Here is a 21,104-nt window from a genome sequence, read left to right on the forward strand (position 1 = left end):
TTGTGAATATTTTTATTTAGCAAATACGAATAACTTTACATTTAATGATATTTATATTTGAGACCTGTAAATCTACATTAGCTTTGTATTGTGTGCTGTATTTGTGTCACACCCTCTATTAAACAATGGGTGTGACACAAATTAAGTTGTGTCCTTAAAAGCAAATATAGACTCTATTGCTTTTAGGGACACACATGTGAAGTTTAACATGCAGCACTGACATGTTCCTGTGTCCCTTCATTGTTAATGGTTGATCAGATTTACTGTTACTCAGACCAAAGTTACATCCGTGAGCGTGTGTCCAATACTTTGTAAATGTTTAACCTCTGTGTTGTTTTCCAAAGTGCAGAGAGATGCATCATATCTGATGCTTCTGGGTGCGGTTGTGTGTTGTCGACTCCAGACTTCTGGCACCGAGTTGTGTGTGTTGGTTCTCTGATAACATACAGTCCCACTGATAACCCACTATATGTTCTCTCAGGAGGAGGGGGGCGGGGGGCATGAGACCACCCTCTTTCCTACTGTAACACTGAAGATCTACACATGTGCTTTTTTTATTTGACTCAAAAAAATTAAATTGAAAGAATTTTGTTATTTAGTTTTCTAGGCCGCAGAAATAGAAACAAATCCATTTATCTATGTTGACATATACGGAAACATGTAAATAAATATCTAATTAAAACTCACATGTCAATTTAGTTTTAAATACTACCTGATCTCCCTCAGTAAAACTAAAATGGCCGCTGCCTGAACGTGTTCTATTTATTGGACATTAAAATCATTTTGTTCCAATACGTGTCTGGTCTATCTACCATTTTGTGCCCTGACAGCATTATTTAATAAGATAATTCATCTAATTTGACAAAATGTAATATGTGATCTACCCAAAATTCCAGTTTTTACATACAAAACTCCACGACAACTGACAGATCACCATAACTATCAAGGAGTAAAATCATGGTAACACACCTGTTGGTTAAAATAGCTTGACACATGGTTAAAATTGAAGCGTTAATTATTATTATTAATTATACATCTAAAAACATACTTCAGCCACGATTTGACCACGAACAACATGTTGTATCGTCTCCTCTTTGCCCCACATGAACATGACATGACGTTATCATATTTAGTGGTTACACAAGCTCAATATTTCTCCTGCACAATAAAAGCAACGGCTCTGCTCAACTTGTTTTCCAGTTCAGGCTCATTCTACAGGAGATTCTGCAGCTTGTCTGTGCAGCCGAGCAAAAACTGAACACATCTCCAATGTCAGCGTCCGCGGCCCCTCGCCTGCAGGCCCAGTGGCTGTGAGAGCGAACACGAACCGACAGTCGTGAAGCACGACACAGGGAATGACCTCGGGGGGTCACAGCTGTTGACGCATGTTGTGTATGTGTGTGTGTGTGTGTGTGTATGTGGGTAAACGACGAGGGTTCAGCGAGAGACCGAGACAGATAAGAAAATACGCGTTAAGTACAAAGTGAGCTGTTCTTTCACTACAGATGTTTCACCAGATGGGCAACACATTCAAAATATTCTGAATATTTATTTAAGCTTTGCCCTTATTCAATGAAAACTAATACAAATGGCATTAATGAGAATTCCGTGTGAAGCCAGAATGCACACTTTAAAAATTGGGGGCATCAAATATTATGCAACATCAGAAATGTGCCTCCCCTCCTCGGATCTCTGCAGATAACTATGATTGCAGTTAATTACTGGTCTGTAATAAACAGGAAGCTGGTTGCACTGGCTGCTGTTTTCCTTCCGCCGCCCCTCATGTGGGATGCTGGTCGGCTGCGTGCGCCTGCTGACCTGAATCCAGCGTTTGGACGAGTGTGACACATTAAACCTTGAGGGTTCACATCAGCAGCCAGAGTTCATATGTTATATTCCAAGCAGAAACTGACTGAACGTCAACTCAAGGTCAATTCATTAATGGAGAGCAGACTTCTTCTTCTTCTGCTATTTGACGTTTCCCCGACCTGATGTCACCACAGTCTTATCAGCTCACCAACCAGATACACACTGTGGCTGCGCTGTTGGCAAAGCAAACACGAGCGCCTTCGGCATTCAAAGTAAAAACAGACACAGATCAGCAATCACACTTCCTCCCCGGCGAGGCCGAGCACGAGGGCACGGTCGCCAGGTCGTCTTATGCAACCACACACATTCTGTCTGGACCCACATAGCAACACAACTACTGTATGAAACGAGGGAAACGTCAGCTCTTCAGAGGATGATGAGCACACAGAAAATGTGTTTGTACATCACAAAGTGCACGGAGGGGCCATCGCAGTGTTTGGAATGGAGAAACGCACTTGTAACGTAGTTATGTGGAAACTAATAGAACTAATAGAAATTTAAATTTAAGTGGATTATAATTAACTCCGCCACGGAGGGTCAGTTTTCACCTCGGTCCATTTGTGTGTTTGTCAGCAGGATTTGACAAAAACAAAGGAAGGAAGGAAGGAGGGAAGGAAAGAAGGAAGGAAGGATGGGTCCTGGAGAAAGAAAGAACCTGTTACAGTTTGGCACATTTCCTAATTTGCATTGTTTTCCCAGAGAATAGTTCATGGATCTTGAATTCACCTTCCAAAGATAGAACATTTTAGATATTTTCAAATTTCCCAGGGATTATTTATTTGATCCTAAAAGACAAAAGAATATCAGCTGTGTATTTTCACTTCTTGAATTTTTAAACGAGCTGAAGGTCAGTGGAGCACAGTGTCGAGCAGCAGGTCAGTGAAAGTATCGGACGTTTGTCAGTATAAACAAAACGGACATCCGACAAATAAGGGAAATCGTGTTCTCATCACGAACAAGGTAAATATTTTGAGTCACAACAGATCTTTGTTTTCAGGTTAACAGGGATTACAAAAGTCTAATTCCCACTGCCGCTCTAACCACCAGACTTTTCTTTAAGGTGATTATGAATGGACAAAGATCTGCGTTTCTGAACAACAAGCATTGTTTTAATTGTGTTAATTCAGTTTGCACCTGAGGCTTAGTTGTGATTCTGAGGAATTTAACCCGTTCCATCGCTGCTGAACGTTTCCTGAGGAAACAATGAGAAGCGTTGTGTTGACACTGTGAGCTGCAGCGTCTCTGCCTCTCACGTCAAGGTCCTTCCTAAGAAAGCAGATCTCATTATCTTTAAAGCACAGCAGCTTTAATCCAAAGCCTCGCTGCAAAACACACACCCGGTCACAGACAGAAAACTCACTGACCATTTAATATGTGAGGCAGACGGGTTGGGCATGTTTCAGGCTTCACCTCCGAGCTGACGCTGCAGGTCCGACTTTCATTTGTCCTCAGTGACCAGAACGGAAACAAAAAGCTAGATGCATGAAGATGTTTGTACAGTAAAACAGTTTCTGTTGTAGAAGGGTGGGAAATTCAAACACAGCTATAGTGAGTCCTCGGGTTTTGTCCAGGAATGAGAGCGTATAGAAACGAGAACAATGATATCCACACTAGGGAACTCCTGTTTGGTCACATCAGCCGACTCTGGAGGAAACAAGGATGAATGTCTTTCACTTCGGCTCAGAGTTAAAGTCATTACTGTATTTTAATGGGGCTTAGCAGTGAATGTAAGCGTTAACAGCTGTTTGCTTAGGCTGCTTGCAGACATGCGATGAACTCCAGAGAACCTCTGGACGTTCCCCTGAGAGTTGAGCGAAACTCCAGAGAGGAGCCGACGTGAGAACCCAGCAGGAGATCCTCCACAGAGCTAGAGTATTAATGACGGACTAACCTGGTTATGATTTATGACATTAACTAATCTCTGGACGACAAAGACATTTAGAAAAAAGCCACACACATAGAAGTTGTCTACTTGGAAAGACAACGAGATTTGTGAGTATCATATATAAAACCAATTCCAGACTATTTCCGTCCATGCCGATATAATTGTTTGTATTTAAACATTTAAAACTTATTCAACTAAGGTTAAAAAAAGTTTTATTTCATAATGAATTGGTCCTTCAGCCTGTTGAGTGAATGTGTGTCTTCTATCAAAGCTTGTGTGTGTTTTTTTGGCTCCACACTGATCAAAGTTCACCACTCACCTCTGGTTAACAGGTTTAAACATTTGCCCACAAACACAAAAAGGTTGAACCTTTTAGCCACAGCTCCTCGTTGGCCATATCACCATCCGCTGCTGCCACTACTACACCCAGATGAGCAGCTTACAGTGGAGGATAGCGCGCTCAGTACCGAGCTCTGTGAAGATTAGATATGGTGAAACATTACTGAGCTCCAGTGTGTCAGAAGAAGCAGGTCACTGCAGCAGCGGGGGAAACTAGAACATGAGACGACAAATGGACTCAATTCTGAAAATATAATTAAACAAAAGAGAGACAGACTTAGGAAATGGATTATTAATGTTATTAGATGTCACTTTATTGATTTCTCAGTTAAAACTTGATTAGAATTAATGCATCGCAAATGGGCCTAATGGCTTAAAGTACAAAAATGATGTAATGGCTGATTCAAGTCGTTTTCATAACTTTAACTATATCATCATTTCTGAGTGTAAAACGTGCAGAATAATTTAGCTGTGTGATTTGCATCCTGCAGGGAGGTACAATCGGTGAACTGATTATGTAAATGGCGAAAGGGGGATAATCCATCATGTGATGGTTGCAACAATAGAACATTCCAGGGTTCTGATGGCCTGAGGTTCTCAGTGCTCGACTCGTTTTCTCAGATCGGAGCCTTCATTTATCAGAAGTCTCTTAAAAATGCATGCACCCTATGGTTATCATTAAGGAACTCTTCATACTTGCACCCCCAACGCTTTCATACCAAACCCTACTTAACACATGGCCTTTTCGTAGATATTTTTGCAGATTAGATGAGGTTGTTACTCAGATAATTTGGGTTCAAGCAAACAGTAAGATTTTCCTTTTCCAACAGACGGTTGAGACAGATGGAAACTCTCTCTCCTCGTCTCACGACCATCTGCACGAGAACAGAGTCGTTCATGTCCAAAGAAAACAGGAGATAAATGGACAATGAATAAGTCGGCGTTATGTCACAATTTATTTCTCCAATTAGTCGTTGAAGAAATCCTGAACAGGCGCACAAGCAACTCTTGTTTGGTCCTTGGCTCTTGTCAGTAAACCGGGGTGGGGGGGGACATGGGGGTTGCTGGAAGCCAGAAGAGATGGGTGCAGGGGGATTCAGCCGTGTGCCAAAAACCCTCCCTCCAATAACGCTGTTGTGCGCCCTGTGACTGGGAGGCACAGAAACCAGGCCAGCTCCCCCATTGTGTCCGGGAGGCTGGAAGCACAGAGGAGCGTCTGCAAAGCTGCAGAAGCTCCTCCACTTACTGTGACTGACGAGGAACAGTCGAACCTTAATGTCTGTGCAGGTCTGTTCTGCAGCCGACGTTATCGTCTCAGAAAAACCTTTTCTCTTTTTATCACCACCTGCCGTCCACTCATCCGTGGGTGTGAGCCGACTGCAGCCGAGATAAAAAGAACCGAGATGAACAAAGGATTTCAACATTTTCAACAGATGCACCCCCCCCCCCCCCCACCCACCCCCACCTCTTCATACACTGTAAAAATATATAACGCAACATCTAGTGCAGTTATATTTTTGATTCGCTGTTAAAAATATCACATATATATTCATTTCAGCACAAACAATGAGGAAGCACAAAGAATTAAAGCAGCATCATGTCTTTGTTCAATTTTTTTAGCATTTAGGTTCTTCTTTTAATTTAGGCAGCGTGTCGAAGACTTATGACATATACGTGCTTCCTGTCATCATCATGGTCTTATAGAGTTGAATATTTAATTACTTCTAAGCATTAAAATGTCTTACATATATATAACTATCACATACTAGGTCTAAAATGCATTTGGGTAGGTTAACATAACTTGTAAAGTCTCATGTGTTCTAGCTCCTTCTCAACAATAGAGATTTCATCAAGCTGAGATAAAAATATAAAACCTTACATTCCCTTTTCTGCTGTGTACTGCAGAGGAGTTTTAAACAGATCAGTTTTCTTCTGAGACAAATGATAAATGGAAAAAATGTGTTTGTATTTCAGAGAGAAAATGGAGAAGGAGTTTGTTTCTCGTGATGGTCAACAAACTTCCATGTGTTTATACAGTAGCTTCCTTGGTGATGGTTTGTGTTCAAGCATCTGCTGAGGCCGGAGACTCAGACACTGCGGGACTGGGACTGAATATCAATGGTCCGGGGCCAGTCCGATTTTTTTTTCTCTGCTTGAATAGAAAGACGTGTCAAGGATCACATTATAAACCCACTTTCTTTCGCCCTCATTCAGATGCATATGAACCAGTTCCTCTTGCAGCCTTTCTTCTCCGGCTCCGTTTTCTTTAGAGCGTCCAGTTTTCTGTCCCTCCGGCTCCACAGCTCAGAGCATGTGAATAGCAGAGAGCTCCTCGTGCTTCTTTTGTCACCGACCACTTCGCCCCTTATGACAATGACAAAACTGTGCAGGAGGGAGACTTGATTTGCATGGTAACCCTGACGTGCATTATGTATTCCAGTCTATTCATATTCTTACTCAGCGTGTTGAGGTCTGGATGATCTTCTACAAACTGGTGCAGAACATGTGTGTAAACCTGGTGATTTATCGCCTTTTTTACTTGCTGCAGCAGTTGCTACATACTTGTCTGACATATACCGTTCAGTGTTTAACATAACACACTCTGGTGGATTCACTGCAGGGGAGAAATATGGCAAATGTCCAGATGTTTTTAAAAACAAGGCTCCAAGTACAGAGCTGCATTCAAGTGTCGAGGTCGTTTCAAATCTCCAGTAAAACTCTGCTTACATCTGATGAACATTTATTTATTTGTAAAAATATGAAGATAATAAAAGGCAATCAAGTTAGGTTTAAAAAAGAATGCTTATACATACTGCACCTTTCACTACTAGGTTAGAGAAACAAACATGAGTAATGTGATCTCCATCAGGGCAGCAACATACGACTGAACCATTTCCTGTTTGGCAATTTGTCGTCCAAGCAGAAACACAACGGTTACTTTGTTGCTGCAATGTTTCTTCACATCGACCTGAATTACAGAGCTTTTATTTTGAAAAGTTGTGAAACTGGTTGCTTCACAAACCCCTGAAATAGTCATGATACAGTACAATGCAAGAAATTGCTGTTAATGTAAGAAATAGATGTTAGTACTGTGACTCTGACAGCAGCAACAAACTGTGTTTTGTGGCTCTGCTCGGTCCATGAGGGCTTTTAATCCACTCGATCAGTGCTGAGTTGTAGTTTAAATACAAATTGGGATTATGCGAGGTCTTACATAACGTAATCCCTGAGAGGAAAAGGGACGAAATTAAAGCTGTGTCCTGGCAAACTTCTCCGGAGTTTCGTTGAGTCCGCAGTGGGACGCTCAAACGGTTCAACTGCCTAAAAGGTTTTTCTAGACAAACACATGCAAAACCACTCCCACCATTAAGACAATTAACTGGCCGAGTGCACACTGACCAGATGTGGGACGCCTATACGTCAACGTATAAGAGAACCCAAGAGAAAACAAAACTCTCAGATGGAATTTTTCACTGTTTATTCACATAACATCCCTGAGGTAACACAGTAACCCCCCCTGTGATTACGTAAAAGAGTGACCCCAATCAACTTCCTCCTAATGAATCATCTGGACTCAGTTAGAGTATTTCTGGAGCTCGTCTGACGCAGAGGCCTGTTGGCCACAGGAAGAGAGGAGGTCACAGTCGACTGCTGCTGGATGGACGAGCTGCTCCGTCATTATTCTCCCACTCAAACGTTTTCCACGCCACTCGTCTGCTATGATCTTTGCCTTTGGTCCGAAACATGCTCCCTGTCCTGTGTGGCCTGTCGCCCTCTTTGTGTCTCTGTATAAATCCATAATTATTGTGATCTCGTTATTACGGTAAAGTGTAATGCACGTACATTACATGACAACATGAGCTAAATTCAAACTGTCCTGCAACCTTGTAATCTGTGGTAAAGAAGCAGTTATGTCATCACGCATGCTTGAATGTGTGCCGGCCATTTGGTTAAACGATTACTTATATAACTTGAATTTGCAAATGGAAATAATAGTTGGCTTGATTACATTTTCTATTCAAAGTGGAAAGTTATTGTTCTCACTATGCAAAGTGCTTTGAGATAATGAATGTGGTCATTTGGTGCTGTACAAGCAAGATATGATTTAAACTCAACTAATCCAACTTCATTAAAGCATCAGAGAGGCTATTGCTAAGCTAATTAACTGTTAGTCCTGATTTCAAGTTGCTGCCTGTTGACAGACACTTTAGAGCCACCGATCTATGAGATATCACATATCCAGTCGTTTGAAATTTGTAGTTACGATCCTCAAATGTGCAATAACCAATTTGTTTTGGTCACTAGGGGGCATCAGAAACACCAAGGACATGTGGTTATATCACAATATTAAGTTGATTGTCGTGTTACTCCAACTGGTCTTCTCTTTTTGCTCCATTTTTGGTCACCACCAACAGCTAAGGAGAATATCTGGCTCATTAGCCACCTTTTGATTGGCTGTGAATAGAGGTGCACAGTGGTGCATTTTATCCTCCGGGTCATTCATGAGAAAGCTTGCAGCTGTCACTACACTGCCACCGTGTCTACGCACTGATTTACTGAGGCGACCAGATACTGGCCCCTCACAGAAAACCAGAGGATCTTAAATCAACTTATGATTGTTTGTTTCAGGGAGATGTGAAAGTAAATAAGAGATAGTTGCCTTTATTACACATGAGTGTTCTCCATGTGTTGATGAATTGATAGAAATAAATGTCACATCATGAGAGCAGGTGTTCTGGCATCAACATACAGTAGATACTGTAAATCTCTCTCTCATAGATTCTTATCTAGACTTTTTCAATGTGAGAACAATAGTTTATTTGATCAGGTCATACGATGATCAGATTTAATAATTTCAAGGCTTTTTGTACTTTTTTTGAGATTTAAAATGTTTTTCATACTTGTTCCCTCCTGACAGATGATCTGTTAATCGCCCAGGCAGTCAGACTCTGCTTTGTTCTTTGCAATTAAACAGACTATAAATAGATCTTTGGAGAAACCTGTCCTTTATTATCTGAACATCACATTTAGAGAAACCGAAAACCAAACATTTGGAAAGTTAGATAAGAGGTAGGATGTGATGTACCTTGAATTGATCAAACTTGACAGAGCAGCACAAGAGAGTAGCATAAAGGTCAAAATGTGATAAGGAAATAGTTGCTTGTGACGGTGCAAATATCTGTCAGGCTCCCTCTCATGTTATCATCTTCATCCTCACTCTTCTCCTCATCCTCCTGACTTCACTGTTTCCTTCTCTGCTTCCATCACATCATCCAGTACAGAGCGAAATCCCTGAAGGTCTCTAATCAAACACAAAAGTTTGATATGTACAGAATCCGCTCACTTTTTTTATGTGCAACTGAACCAAAATATTTGCATTGTTGAAATATGCAGTAATGGAAAGTAACATCAACACAGACACCCGTGCATCATTACTCATATTGTTTATCCTCTGAGGTTTGTACTGGGGCCCAGAGCCACAGCCCAGGGGACACTGGGCGAGGGGCCGGGGGTGCAGAGAGGACGGGTCACCAGTTTACTGCAGGTCCAACACACAGAGACAAACACGCATTCAGGCTCAAACCAATTAAGGGTCTCCAATTAACCGAGCCCCAATCTGCATGTCTTTGTACTGTGGGAGGAAGTTACCCAGAGGACACCCATGCACACACTGGGAGAACGTGCAAACCCATCACTGTAAGAGTCCAACCTCACTGGAGCCTCACCCTAAATCTAGTGAGATACAGCGTATAATACATGAGTTCCAATTATTGTTGTTGTTATATAATAAGGCCGACAGCAGGGAGACAAAAAACTGTTTGTTTGTTTAACTTTATTGTCATGAAGCTCTTTTGGGCTCTTCAGCATCACGGCTGTTTCTGGAAAGAGACAATTTCAAACAAGTCCTGCTGCATTTGAACCCTTCATATAGAGGAGAAACTCTCCCAGGATGCATTGCGCTCCAGTGACGAACCATTCTTCAAAGAGTTAGTGCATTAATAAAGAAATATTCAGATTCATTTTTTCCCTTTTCTCGTTGCAGTCAGTATTCCATGTTTCTAAAAGTCTGTACAAACTGTGCAACAGGAGAATCATTGACAGGAATGATTCTGTTTCCTACATGTGTTTGTATAATCTTAGTTTGTTCTCCCTTCAGGTCACAGGGGTCTTTAGTCTGCACATTACACTCCTGGCAGAGATCAGATAATAAAACCTGATCATATTACTGACACCAAGTTGCTTAACGAGGGGCTGAGGGACGACTGTCGCCCGGTGGAGGATAAAGTTCACACATAGTAAAGCAAGCTGCACCTGCTTCTTCTGCATGAAGAGGAAGAGAGTTACACTTTAACAGCAGTGAAAAAACTCTGTCAACAGTAAAAGCAAAGAGTATTGATAAAGTGATTTCCACACCAGTGTTCCAGGGGGTTGTGTAAAATAATAAATCAGGACCTAATGGCCGAGCGACAGCATGAGACAGTCACAGTATTTGATAAAGGTGACATGTGGGATGTGAAGGAGAGTAAATGTGTCAGGAGGCGAGGATGTGTAAAGATCAACGTGTGAAGGGTTATGAGAAATATAGGGAATCAAACTTTGACTTTATTATTTACAGTGTAGAACATACAGAGCTGCATCAACGCCCAGTCAGCCATGTGAACATACGTTTGTTCTGCAGGGGGCACTGTTTCCTCCGTCGCCCTTTAACTGAACTGAACTGTCAACTAAGTAAAGCATTGATTACATCATAACCAGTTCAGTGGCAGCTCATTGCATTGGTACGATCCACTGAAACAACCCAGATACCAGCAGGTTGTGTTTTATGAAACTGCTCCAGGAACGTCACACTGAAACATGACACCGGGCCTCGTGGCGCTATAAATGTCATAAAGCATCCACACACACACACACACACACACACACACACACACACACACACACACCTCTTCCCCTCCACAGGACGCCTCTGTGCACAGCTCACAACTATTGACTCCTTGAGAAGGTTCTATAAATAGCAGCGAGCGCCTGTTTCCTGCGGCTCGTGGCGGATCCCTAATGACCGGCCGCTCACCTTCAAAGGGCAACGCAGCCTGAACTCACCACGCCGCCATGTGGCATCCATCTTGGATGATCTGTTTGATGGACAGAGCAGAACACGTGACAGTTCAGATGTGATGATGCACGATGCCGCCTGACATGAAACAGTGACGATCAAAAGGTGGATGTGAAGGGAATTAGATGAAAAGTGGTGAATCTGCTGTGATGGTGTTCTGGTTCTGGTCTGCGTCAGGATCAAGGCCCTGAAATCTTATTTTCTCATTCAGAGCGACAGGGTTCCGGCCAGAGACTTTTTAGGTTTTATGTTCTCAGGTTGTTTATCCGTACATTTGTCCGTCCCATGTCTTGTGAACATGATATCTCGAGGACACCTTGAGGGAATCTCCTCAACTTTGGGACAAACATTAAGTAGGACTCAAGGATGACCTGATTACAATTTAAAGGTCAAAGGTCAATTTTTCTGTGGTCTCGTTGGTTTGAAGTGCACGAGATGGTTTAGAACTGAAGCATCTTGTGCAGTTTCAGCTCTCTCACTGCCAGATACCAGTAAATCCCTCACACTGAACCTTGTGCCCTTGTGCCTTATTTTCATTTGCCAGCTCGTCCCTGTTTAAAGGGACATTTCACACATTTAAGTGCTGACACCCTTCTGTGAATTACTCAGGACTGTTTCTGTAGATAGAGGTTTTCTATTGCTGTTTTATAAATTTGGAAAAAACAACCTGAGCATGAAGATTGGAGCCCATAATCAGGATGCGTTGTATAACAGTAATCATCTTTTTTTGGGTTGGCCTTACTAACATGTTGTATGATTTACACCAACCTTACAGATTGATTTCTCCAGAGAAAACGCAAACGTTGACAGAAAGAGCTTGAGCCCAGTTATGGAGGGAGCCGGTGCGGGCGGGCTAAATGACACAGTGTGTTTGAGTCAGCAGCCCGGTGGTCAGATGAAGGGCTCGGTCATCTGGTTTATACAACAGCACCGCCGATCAAAAAACAAGACTGTAATTATGATCTGCTCTGGATATGTATCTGAGGGAAACGCTGCGGCAGTTGAGAAAGCCATTACAGGTCGGAGATTGGATCAGCGGAGGAGAAACGACCTGAACAAAATGAATGGCAGCGTTTACGTATTATGTAACATGGTGACTGAGAGTGAAAGGGTGAGAAACCAAATACAGAACCAGGGCACAGGAGGAGAGGGAGGAGGAGGAGGAGGAGGAGGTGCAGCAGACAGAAAAGAGACAGACTAAACAGAATGTGACTGGTGGGTGAACCGGTGAGGGCAGGGCTGCATGGGGATGAGGACGCTCGGAGATGTTTATCATGTCCCACAGCTTCAGATCATTTGAGGGTTTTGTTGAAGGGAGGTCGACGGACGAGCCAGACTGATGGCCGCCGGCCTGCATGTGTGTGTGTGTGTGTGTGTGTGTGTGTGTGTTTGTGTGTCAGGGGACGTGACCTATGAAAGATTGTTGTAATGTAAACATTAAGGCGGCGGGTTCTGCCAGCTTTGCTACTTGACCTGCTGCAAAGGGCAAGAGAAGGAGTTTCCTTTCTTTAAACATAGTGATTCTCTAAATCACTACGTTCACATCGAGGGTTGAGGAGCTCAGAGTCAAAGTCCGAGTTTAGAGAAACTCCTCCTCCGTAAAATAAACATTTAATTCAAATCATGACGACATTCAAATGTGACGAGCGCTCTGCTTGAATATTGGTTTAGCTTGAATCACAATTTGTTTTGTTTGTATTAGTTAAAGTCAGTTTAATCATTATTTACAAGGATTAAAGATCATTATTAATATTGTATACATGTTTTTTCAGACTGTTTATATTTACTTTATATAAATGCTCATAATGGTTGTTGACATAAAGACAGATAATATATAGATTTTTCATAATTATGCTTCTGAATGTCCAGTCTGTATGCTCATATTATTTTATGTCTTAAAATATGCCTAAAATGCATCTTTTAAATGTTTACTGTTTATATTTACTTGTGTGTTAACCACATTTCATAAATACACTATAACTCCCCATCAGAATGTGAATTCAAAGCAACATAAGATATTCTCCTCCAGCTCTTGTTTGTGTATTTGTTTATTTTCTCCATCCTTCTGTATTAAAAATAAAAACCTGCATCCTCTCGCTCTCCATCTGCCAAAGCTAATAGTCCCATAATAGCTAATGGATTGTTCTCAGAGTTTAGTGAGTGCATCCTCCTGCGTGTCCATTGTCTTCGGCTTCGTGGAAGCTGCTGATGCGGCGCCAGTAACAGTTGAGGTAAACTGTTGTGTCTGATGTGTTTTCCGTGTCACTAATGAAAAATAAAAATGACATGACTAAAAATAAACAACTTTTGGCAAAGAGTCTTAATTTGATACAAATATTCAAGATAAAATAAAAGGTTAAGATAAATAATTAAATATTTATGTCTCACTTGACTGATGGAAGACGGGTGTGGTTTAATTTTCTCCCTCAAGGAGGTAAAACTACAGACAGGAATTTCAAGATTTCAAAGTTTGTGGAAGAATGTGATATGGGCCAAAGGTGGACGGTAACTAAAGATATGTCAGCTCCCCAATGGTGAAGCCAAATCATCTTGATCACCCCCTGGTGGCTGGCTGCAGTACAGGCATAACCCCTATACTTCCTGCATGTTAGTGGATGGGACATGGACCAAACTAGAAAGTCCAAATAAACGCTTCCCAAGATGGTTTCTGTCATTTTCTTTACACTGATGTATGCTCAAGTCATATTTATGATTTAATTCAGTAATTGATGCTTAAAAAACAGGATGAAAGGTCATGATTGGTGACACGCAGCTAAAAACCACATCCAAGAAGTAATGCTTAAAATGTTTGATGCAGATCTGGGCATGAGACAGATGAAGGATTTAATCTCACCAATTATTTCCGTGGCAATAATTCATAGAATTCATAGAACATATTTAGGCGACTGATATTTAATCTAATGTGTAATTTGAACCAAATCCAAATCTGGATCAATAGCAGATTTAAATGTGGTTTCATCTTCCACGTTGGATAATCTCCTGATCTGCATTGTGTTGATTGTGTTGATTGTGTTGATTGAGTTAAAGGGGACAGTAGAATCACAGGAGGATGTGTGTGTGTGGGGGGGGGTCTAGCAATCAAGACAAGTGCACAAAAACTTCATTTAGATTTATTACAACTGTCTATTAATCAGAGTGGAACACACAATAATACACACACAAGAACACACACTGTATGAACACACACAGACTCACACACTGACTGATCCAGCAGAGAAACGGGAAGGAAACGTTTGCTTACGCACAATCAGCTGATGACCGCTGCAGAGTTTCCTGAGCTAATGACCTTGTGTCCACAATGTAAAGTCTTTCTGCGATTCCTGCAGATTATTATTGAGCAGCAGAGTGAGACCTCCACCAAGGACGAGATTCCCCCACACACCAAGCTGCTGATCTGTGTGCAGACAAAACACAGACACACTGAGCTGCTGCTGTCAAAGCAACACAGGCTCCACGGCGTTAAAGGTGGTTAGTGGTTAAAGGACGCCACCTGCTGGAGGCACTGCAGAATCACAGTATAACTATGTCAAGAAAGGAGGAGGATTTTTTATACTTTTGTTAGTTTATTTGTTTGCTATCAATTTATACTTTGGATGCGATGTATTTAAGTTAGTTAAAGTCTGAGTTACACATTGCAAAATTAGATAAATTAGTTCAAATGGCTTTGTTGTTTATTAAGGAAGAATCATTTGAATTACACTACATTATATTATAATTCTGAGGGATATTATTTTTCCCTAAGTTTATAATAATTATTTTTACTGTTAACAATCTCTATCAATTATATTATATTTTATATCAATGGTGTAATGCCAAACTGACACAACTCTGACATGAGTTTTACCATTAAATACATAATGTATTTAATATTGGTTGAGTACATTTACTGGAGTTCTTAAGAACTGAGGTAGTTGTACTTTACTTTGTACTTGTACTCTACATTTCAAAGACAAATACACTTTTTACCATAAGTATTTGATGGCTTTAGGTAAATGAAAAAAAAACATAATCAGCAGATCAATCCACTATGAAAATAATAATTTTAAATTCACAATTACCAGTTCAAAACTTACAAAAATAAGTGTGTAGATGAGTGATAATAAAATATCGTCATATATTTAAATGTATCGTCAAATGGGACATTTTTCAGGACTGAATATTTAATATTATATTTAGAGTAGATTTTAATTAACATATTAATAAATAAATGTTCCTTTTTAATTTGACCTAAAGCCCAGTTATGAAGTCCCCGCCCGTCCGGCGCAGCCCGCATTCATAATCAAACACAAATACAAGAGAAGGCGGACTGAACTTCACAGTTTGACCAATCAGCTTTGAGCGACTCTGACGCCGTCGCAGCTGATTGGCTAAAACACCGGACACTCACAAAGGAGGTGGATTAGGTAAACGACACTTCCGGATCAACAGGTTTTCAATTTGTGGAACAGTTTATGGTTCGATTCCTTTAAAGTTAAGATTCACAGTTTGTTTTCTGTGTGTCAGCCTCAAAACGAGAAAAGATGCAGACGATCAGGTGAGAGCTGCTTTTATCAGGCTGTTGAATTCTGTAGTTTTAGTTTGAGATTAAAACTACAAATAAAAACCAGATTCTGTCATAAATAGATGAATGATCATATCTGTGGACATATTGAATTGACTTTGGATGAAATGAAGACAAACCAGTGGTTTAGTGTTACTGTTGTTTAGTGTTAATGTGGTTAAATGTAGTTTTTCAGGGGTTTTATCCCCATTTTGTTGAGTCACAGTTTTAAGTCATTTCTCAACATCCTGGAAACTAGATTTTTTTTCAAATGCTTTATTGAAAAAAACATTAAAATGTACAAAGAATCAAGCTTGTGTGTACATGACAAAATAATATAATGATAAAATAAACTAAAGTCAAATAGAAATGTGTTTCTTTTGCTTCAGAAGGGATTATGAAGGAAATGTGTTCATAAATGAAGAATATGATAATAGTAATAAATGGTAACAGAGATGTAATCTGAAATTGGTGGAATCCCTTTTGGGATTATGAAGTTCAAGGCGAACACGTTGACAGTTTTATTACTTTCATGACGTCTCAGAAACTACTTCCGGACGCCCTGGTCCTCTGACGTCCGACTGGATGACAGGACCGTGGTGATCACCGGAGCCAACACCGGGATCGGTAAAGAAACGGCCATGGACCTGGCAAAAAGAGGTGCGACCGGCTAAAGCTTCTTACAACACGACACACGGCTGCTCATAAGATCATCTGACTGGTTATCACATCCTCTCTCTTTCTGCCGGGTCATGATGACTCACATCAATTTAAAGAAACCTCCAGTGTTTGAGCCTGGGTTTGTTCAACCAGACTTCCCACATGATGTGTTTCTGGTGGTTTGACCTGTTCCAATAGGCTCTGGTTTCATTTCACATCTAATTATACCCAACCTTCATTTGAAAACTCCTCCTCCTCCTCCTCCTCCTCCTCCTCACCTTTCCATTACAGATGTTCTGATACCATTCATCCCATCGCGATGCTAGCACTGATACCTGGACTTAGCAGACTGTGAAACAGCTGTCAGCTACTGACCCTGAATGGAAGTGATGATTGGTTTTATATGACGTGCCTGAGGTTTAACCATTGAGAATGATTCCATAGAACATATTGTGTAAATCCCTTCTGCTGTTTTAGCCTCATCCTGCTGACTTAGCAAGCGATGAAGCAAGAAATTGTGTAAAACGGTGTGTAACCAATTTCCTGTGTCACAAGACAAAGTGTGCATTGAGTTTCCACAGTTGCTTCAGTGATGAAACCAGAGTCTAGTTGAGTAATGTCCACATTTGGTCATGAGAGGGTGCTGTCCTCCCTCTTCTCCACACGTCACCTTACTATCTGTTGATTGTCTGGACGGTGTGTAGACAGACAGCTGTTTTATTTTTCTGTTTTAGGGGCGAAGGTCATCATAGCGTGCAGGGACATGGAGAAAGCAGAGGCCGCTGTTAATGACGTCATCGAAAAATCCGACAACAAGAACGTCCGCTGCATGAAACTTGACCTGTCAGATACCAAGTCCATTAGAGAATTCGCTGAAGCCATCAACAAAGGTAAAACCCGGAGAACTCTGTACATGTGAAAGGAATTTTTAAGAAGAAACAAAAAAAAACAGCATTATACATTTTTTCATGTTCTTTTCTGCAGAGGAGCCCAAACTCAATATCCTCATCAACAATGCCGGCGTGATGGTTTGTCCTTATGGGAAAACAGCAGATGGCTTTGAGATGCAGATCGGTGTCAATCACATGGGTAACTAAATCCACGTTATCTGTGTAGTGAGGAGACGATGACCTGGTATTGAAGGTTCTTAGAGTGTCAGTCCCAAGCAGACAGCTCTGAATAGGTGTCAACGCACCCGAGACCCGATCACTCTGACCACTGATCTGGGAGCTGATCTGTGATGCCTCACGCGAGGGACCACTGACCCACCACTGACCCACCACTGACCCACCACAGTTTCATCATGACATCAAAAATGTGTTTCCGCTCCTCTTCAGTGTGCACTTTGAGCCACTCAGCTCCTCCCGACCCTCTCTCCCCTCTGTCCCTCTCCCTTCTCACACCATTTTTGTGACATCTAGTGGTGAAGTGTCATGTTGCAGCTGAATGTGCCCCCCCCCCCCCCCCCCCCCCCCATGGAAACCTTCTGTTGTCAGAAAAACTCAAAAGGTGTTTGTCTGGACAACTGTAGAAACATGGCAGCCCCTGCAGCGAGGACCTGTTCCCAGTGTAAATATAAAGTATTAAAATATATAAACGGCCAATTCTAGTGTAAAGAGAAGAACCATTCGTACAATTTAGATGAAACACACTAGTAAAAACATCCCTAAGATTATTTTAAAGTCATACAGACGATCTTAGAGCTGAACTAGTGATCAGCTCTCTAGGACAGATGTTGATTCCACATCTAACCAGGTCCTGCTGAGGAGATTTTAGCCTTTATCCTAAACACTAATGTGTCCTATTATACCTCCTCTGTTCTACTTGCCGGAGGAGATATTGGCAGTAAAACCAGTTTTTCTGTTAAATATTGATTCGTGTTGACACTATTAGCTTTTCGCTGTGCTGGTATCAGCTAAGACAATCCCCTGGGGCAATAATAAGGAAGAGATGGACAAACTTCCTCCTGCTAAAGTTCACAGACACCGCTTTAATGAGGGTGCATAAAGTGTCAATGTAATCACTTTAAACTCGAGCTGGTTGGTTGGGACTTCACTAATGTGTCTGGATTTTTATAACAACTTGCAAAAGGACAACACAGAAGATGATGGTTAAAGTAAAAGTTTCAGTCTGGCAAATCTAATTTACCTGACGACTGAGTTTGCATTTTCTATAATTTGACACGTGTGTTTAACAAACTTATAGAAGTTCAACTTTAGTTCGAGCTGCTAGAGAAGGTGCAATGATAAGTTTAACTAACAAGAATAAGTCGATGGACTCTTTTTGAATAACCGAAGCATCCAAAGTGAACTTGAGTAAAATCTCCCTTTTCCTTGGAACCCTTATACTAATGATAGTAATGGGAGTAAGCGGGAAATCTGCAGAGTGTAGATTGGCTGTGCACTTATCTTTTGTTGACACATTTACTCTCTTGATAACGTTCCTTCGAATTAAATGGGTCATTGTGCACCTTTGACTTCAGGTTTTGACATTTAAAGACCCACTCACCCAAATGTGCTCCGACAGGCACAAATGCATTTTCTGAATTAAATAAAACCACAGCTGGAGGGGAGTGTGATATAAAATGAGATCGTCCTTTTTAAGGGAAATTTGACACGTTACTGCGCTTAAGGAAATAGCTAAATCAGTAAGAAACATCATACATTTAAAAAATGGCCAAGCAGACGTCTGTGTGAGAGACGTGCAGTGTCTAGACTTGTTGTGCACTTAGCTTTGTTGACACAAGTGCTTTCTTGATAACGTTCCTTCGAAATAACTGTGTCATTGTGCACCTTTGACTTCAGGTTTTAAATTTGAACACCAACACGCCCAAATGTGCTGCGATACGCACAGGTGCATATTCTGCATTAAAAAATTTGCTGCACATAAAAGACATAAAAGGAGATAGTCCTTTTTAAATTGAAATTTGAGCTTAAGGAAATAGTAAAAATCAGTACGAATATTTTTATCACTTCACGACAACTGCATCAGTTTGCAAGTAAGGAACCATTCTGAGAAGTTAATCAAACATAAGTCGTTAAATCATCTTCTCTTCTTCTCCAGGTCACTTCCTGTTGACACATTTGTTGCTGGACCTGATGAAAAGATCGGCGCCGGCCAGGATAGTCACCGTGTCCTCCATGGCTCACTCCTGGGGCGCCATCAATCTGGAAGACATCAACAGCGAGAAGGGTTACAACAAGGGCAAAGCTTACTCCCAGAGCAAGCTCGCCAACATCCTGTTCACCCACACGCTCGCCAAAAAACTAGAAGGTGAGCACCACAAGCTCCGTCTGGCAGCTCTGGTATCTTTCGCTCTCTCATTCATGTTTTACTGCAACATTTTATTCAAATGTTTTCCCTAGGCACGGGTGTGACCACGTACTCCCTCCACCCCGGTGTCGTCCAGACAGATTTGTGGCGCCACCTCAGCGGCCCCCAGCAGTTCATCATGAGGATGGTCAGTCCCTTCACCAAAGACTCTGTGCAGGGAGCTCAGACCACCATTTACTGCGCGGTGGAGCCGACGCTGGAGAAGGAGAGCGGTGGATACTACAGGTACTTTGATTTAGACTGTACACAGCAGTCCATACGTTTCCTCTGCACACATAGAACACTGTCCGATACATGATGTCTTTGTCTTTTCAGTGACTGTGCTCCTGCAGCCTGCTCAGCAGCTGGGAAAGACGACAGCGTGGCTCAGAAGTTGTGGGACCTGAGCTGTAGTCTTCTCTCCATCACGTGAAAATGGGTCCGTCTGGATTTAGAATAAAATCCCGGAGTTTACATTCTGATCTGATGGGTTTTCTTATGTTAACGGTCATTTATATTTCGATATATGTTAACACATGTTTTTCAACACTTCTTGTTTGTATTTGTTTTACTTATGTAAGTTCAGTATGATGCATGGAACTGGAAGTATTTATAATAAAGAAACTACTGAGATAAGTTTACATTACATAACCTTTTTTAATGGGTCAGACTGCGGCGTCTTCTCACTCATTGTTTTGTTCTGTTTTTTCCTGAAATTAAACTCTAACACTCCGTCACTTTGTTTCTGCTTCTGCACTTTGTTTCAATAAGGATACATTTGGAAAAAGTGCAAAACCACAACATTATAATTGTATTACTAGGTTTCTCCCTTCTCAAGTCAGTCATGATTTATTTAGTTACTTCCTTTTCCTCATACCTCAGGGGCTTCGTCACTGCTTTGATATTAATCATGAGCTCAAACTTTTATGCTGCCACGTGATTCCAGTGTACCGGTGGAGGATTGATAAAAGCAATGACACAAAGGTTGAAAATCAATATTCCGGGAAGTTTGCCAGAGGTTATTGGGGCCAGAACGACTAATAAAAAAAGAGTTCCTGAGAAGACAGCGTTCTTTAGAACTCCATTTACAAACCCAGTTATCAGCCAAAAAAATTACGCCTTTAAATGAGATACTGTTTTCAGTCATATTAAGTTAAGATCTCAGTTTTATTTAGTTTTAATTGACTATTAATGTTAAATAACTAACAATAGGAAAGTATATCATTATTTACCTTTTACTTTTAAACAGTAGTTTGGTGAAAGGAAGCTAAAATGCTGCAGTAGAGATAATATGAAGTGTGTGTGTGGGGGGGGGGGCGTAACAGAGAGGTTCCATGTTAAACTGATATGGTTGACGGTCGGTG

The 21,104-nt window shown here is 41.3% G+C and overlaps 1 protein-coding gene and 1 long non-coding RNA gene across 2 annotated transcripts; one reads left to right on the forward strand and one right to left on the reverse strand.

The window, feature by feature from the left end:
* Positions 1-13,293: 13,293 nt before the first annotated feature.
* LOC128426100 (uncharacterized) lies at positions 13,294-16,986 on the reverse strand. Its single transcript, XR_008333217.1, has 3 exons — positions 16,707-16,986; positions 14,474-14,622; positions 13,294-13,472 (listed from the first exon to the last, which is right to left on the reverse strand). It is a non-coding gene; the product is annotated as an uncharacterized LOC128426100 (long non-coding RNA).
* rdh12l (retinol dehydrogenase 12, like) lies at positions 15,622-20,381 on the forward strand. Its single transcript, XM_053412979.1, has 7 exons — positions 15,622-15,762; positions 16,313-16,428; positions 17,163-17,318; positions 17,413-17,517; positions 19,492-19,701; positions 19,794-19,986; positions 20,077-20,381. The coding sequence occupies exons 1-7, from the start codon at positions 15,749-15,751 to the stop codon at positions 20,171-20,173; spliced, it is 891 nt and encodes a 296-aa protein (XP_053268954.1). The 5' UTR covers positions 15,622-15,748; the 3' UTR covers positions 20,174-20,381.
* Positions 20,382-21,104: the final 723 nt, after the last annotated feature.

The sequence above is a fragment of the Pleuronectes platessa genome, chromosome 20, assembly GCF_947347685.1.
Source record: "Pleuronectes platessa chromosome 20, fPlePla1.1, whole genome shotgun sequence".
NCBI lineage: Eukaryota > Metazoa > Chordata > Actinopteri > Pleuronectiformes > Pleuronectidae > Pleuronectes > Pleuronectes platessa.

Bases quoted from the DNA above. Each gene is read 5' to 3' on its own strand.
- rdh12l (XM_053412979.1), top strand. The intron at 16,429-17,162 runs GTGCGACCGGCT...TTTCTGTTTTAG, and splicing joins CATGGACCTGGCAAAAAGAG to GGGCGAAGGTCATCATAGCG. The intron at 19,702-19,793 runs GTGAGCACCACA...TGTTTTCCCTAG, and splicing joins GCTCGCCAAAAAACTAGAAG to GCACGGGTGTGACCACGTAC.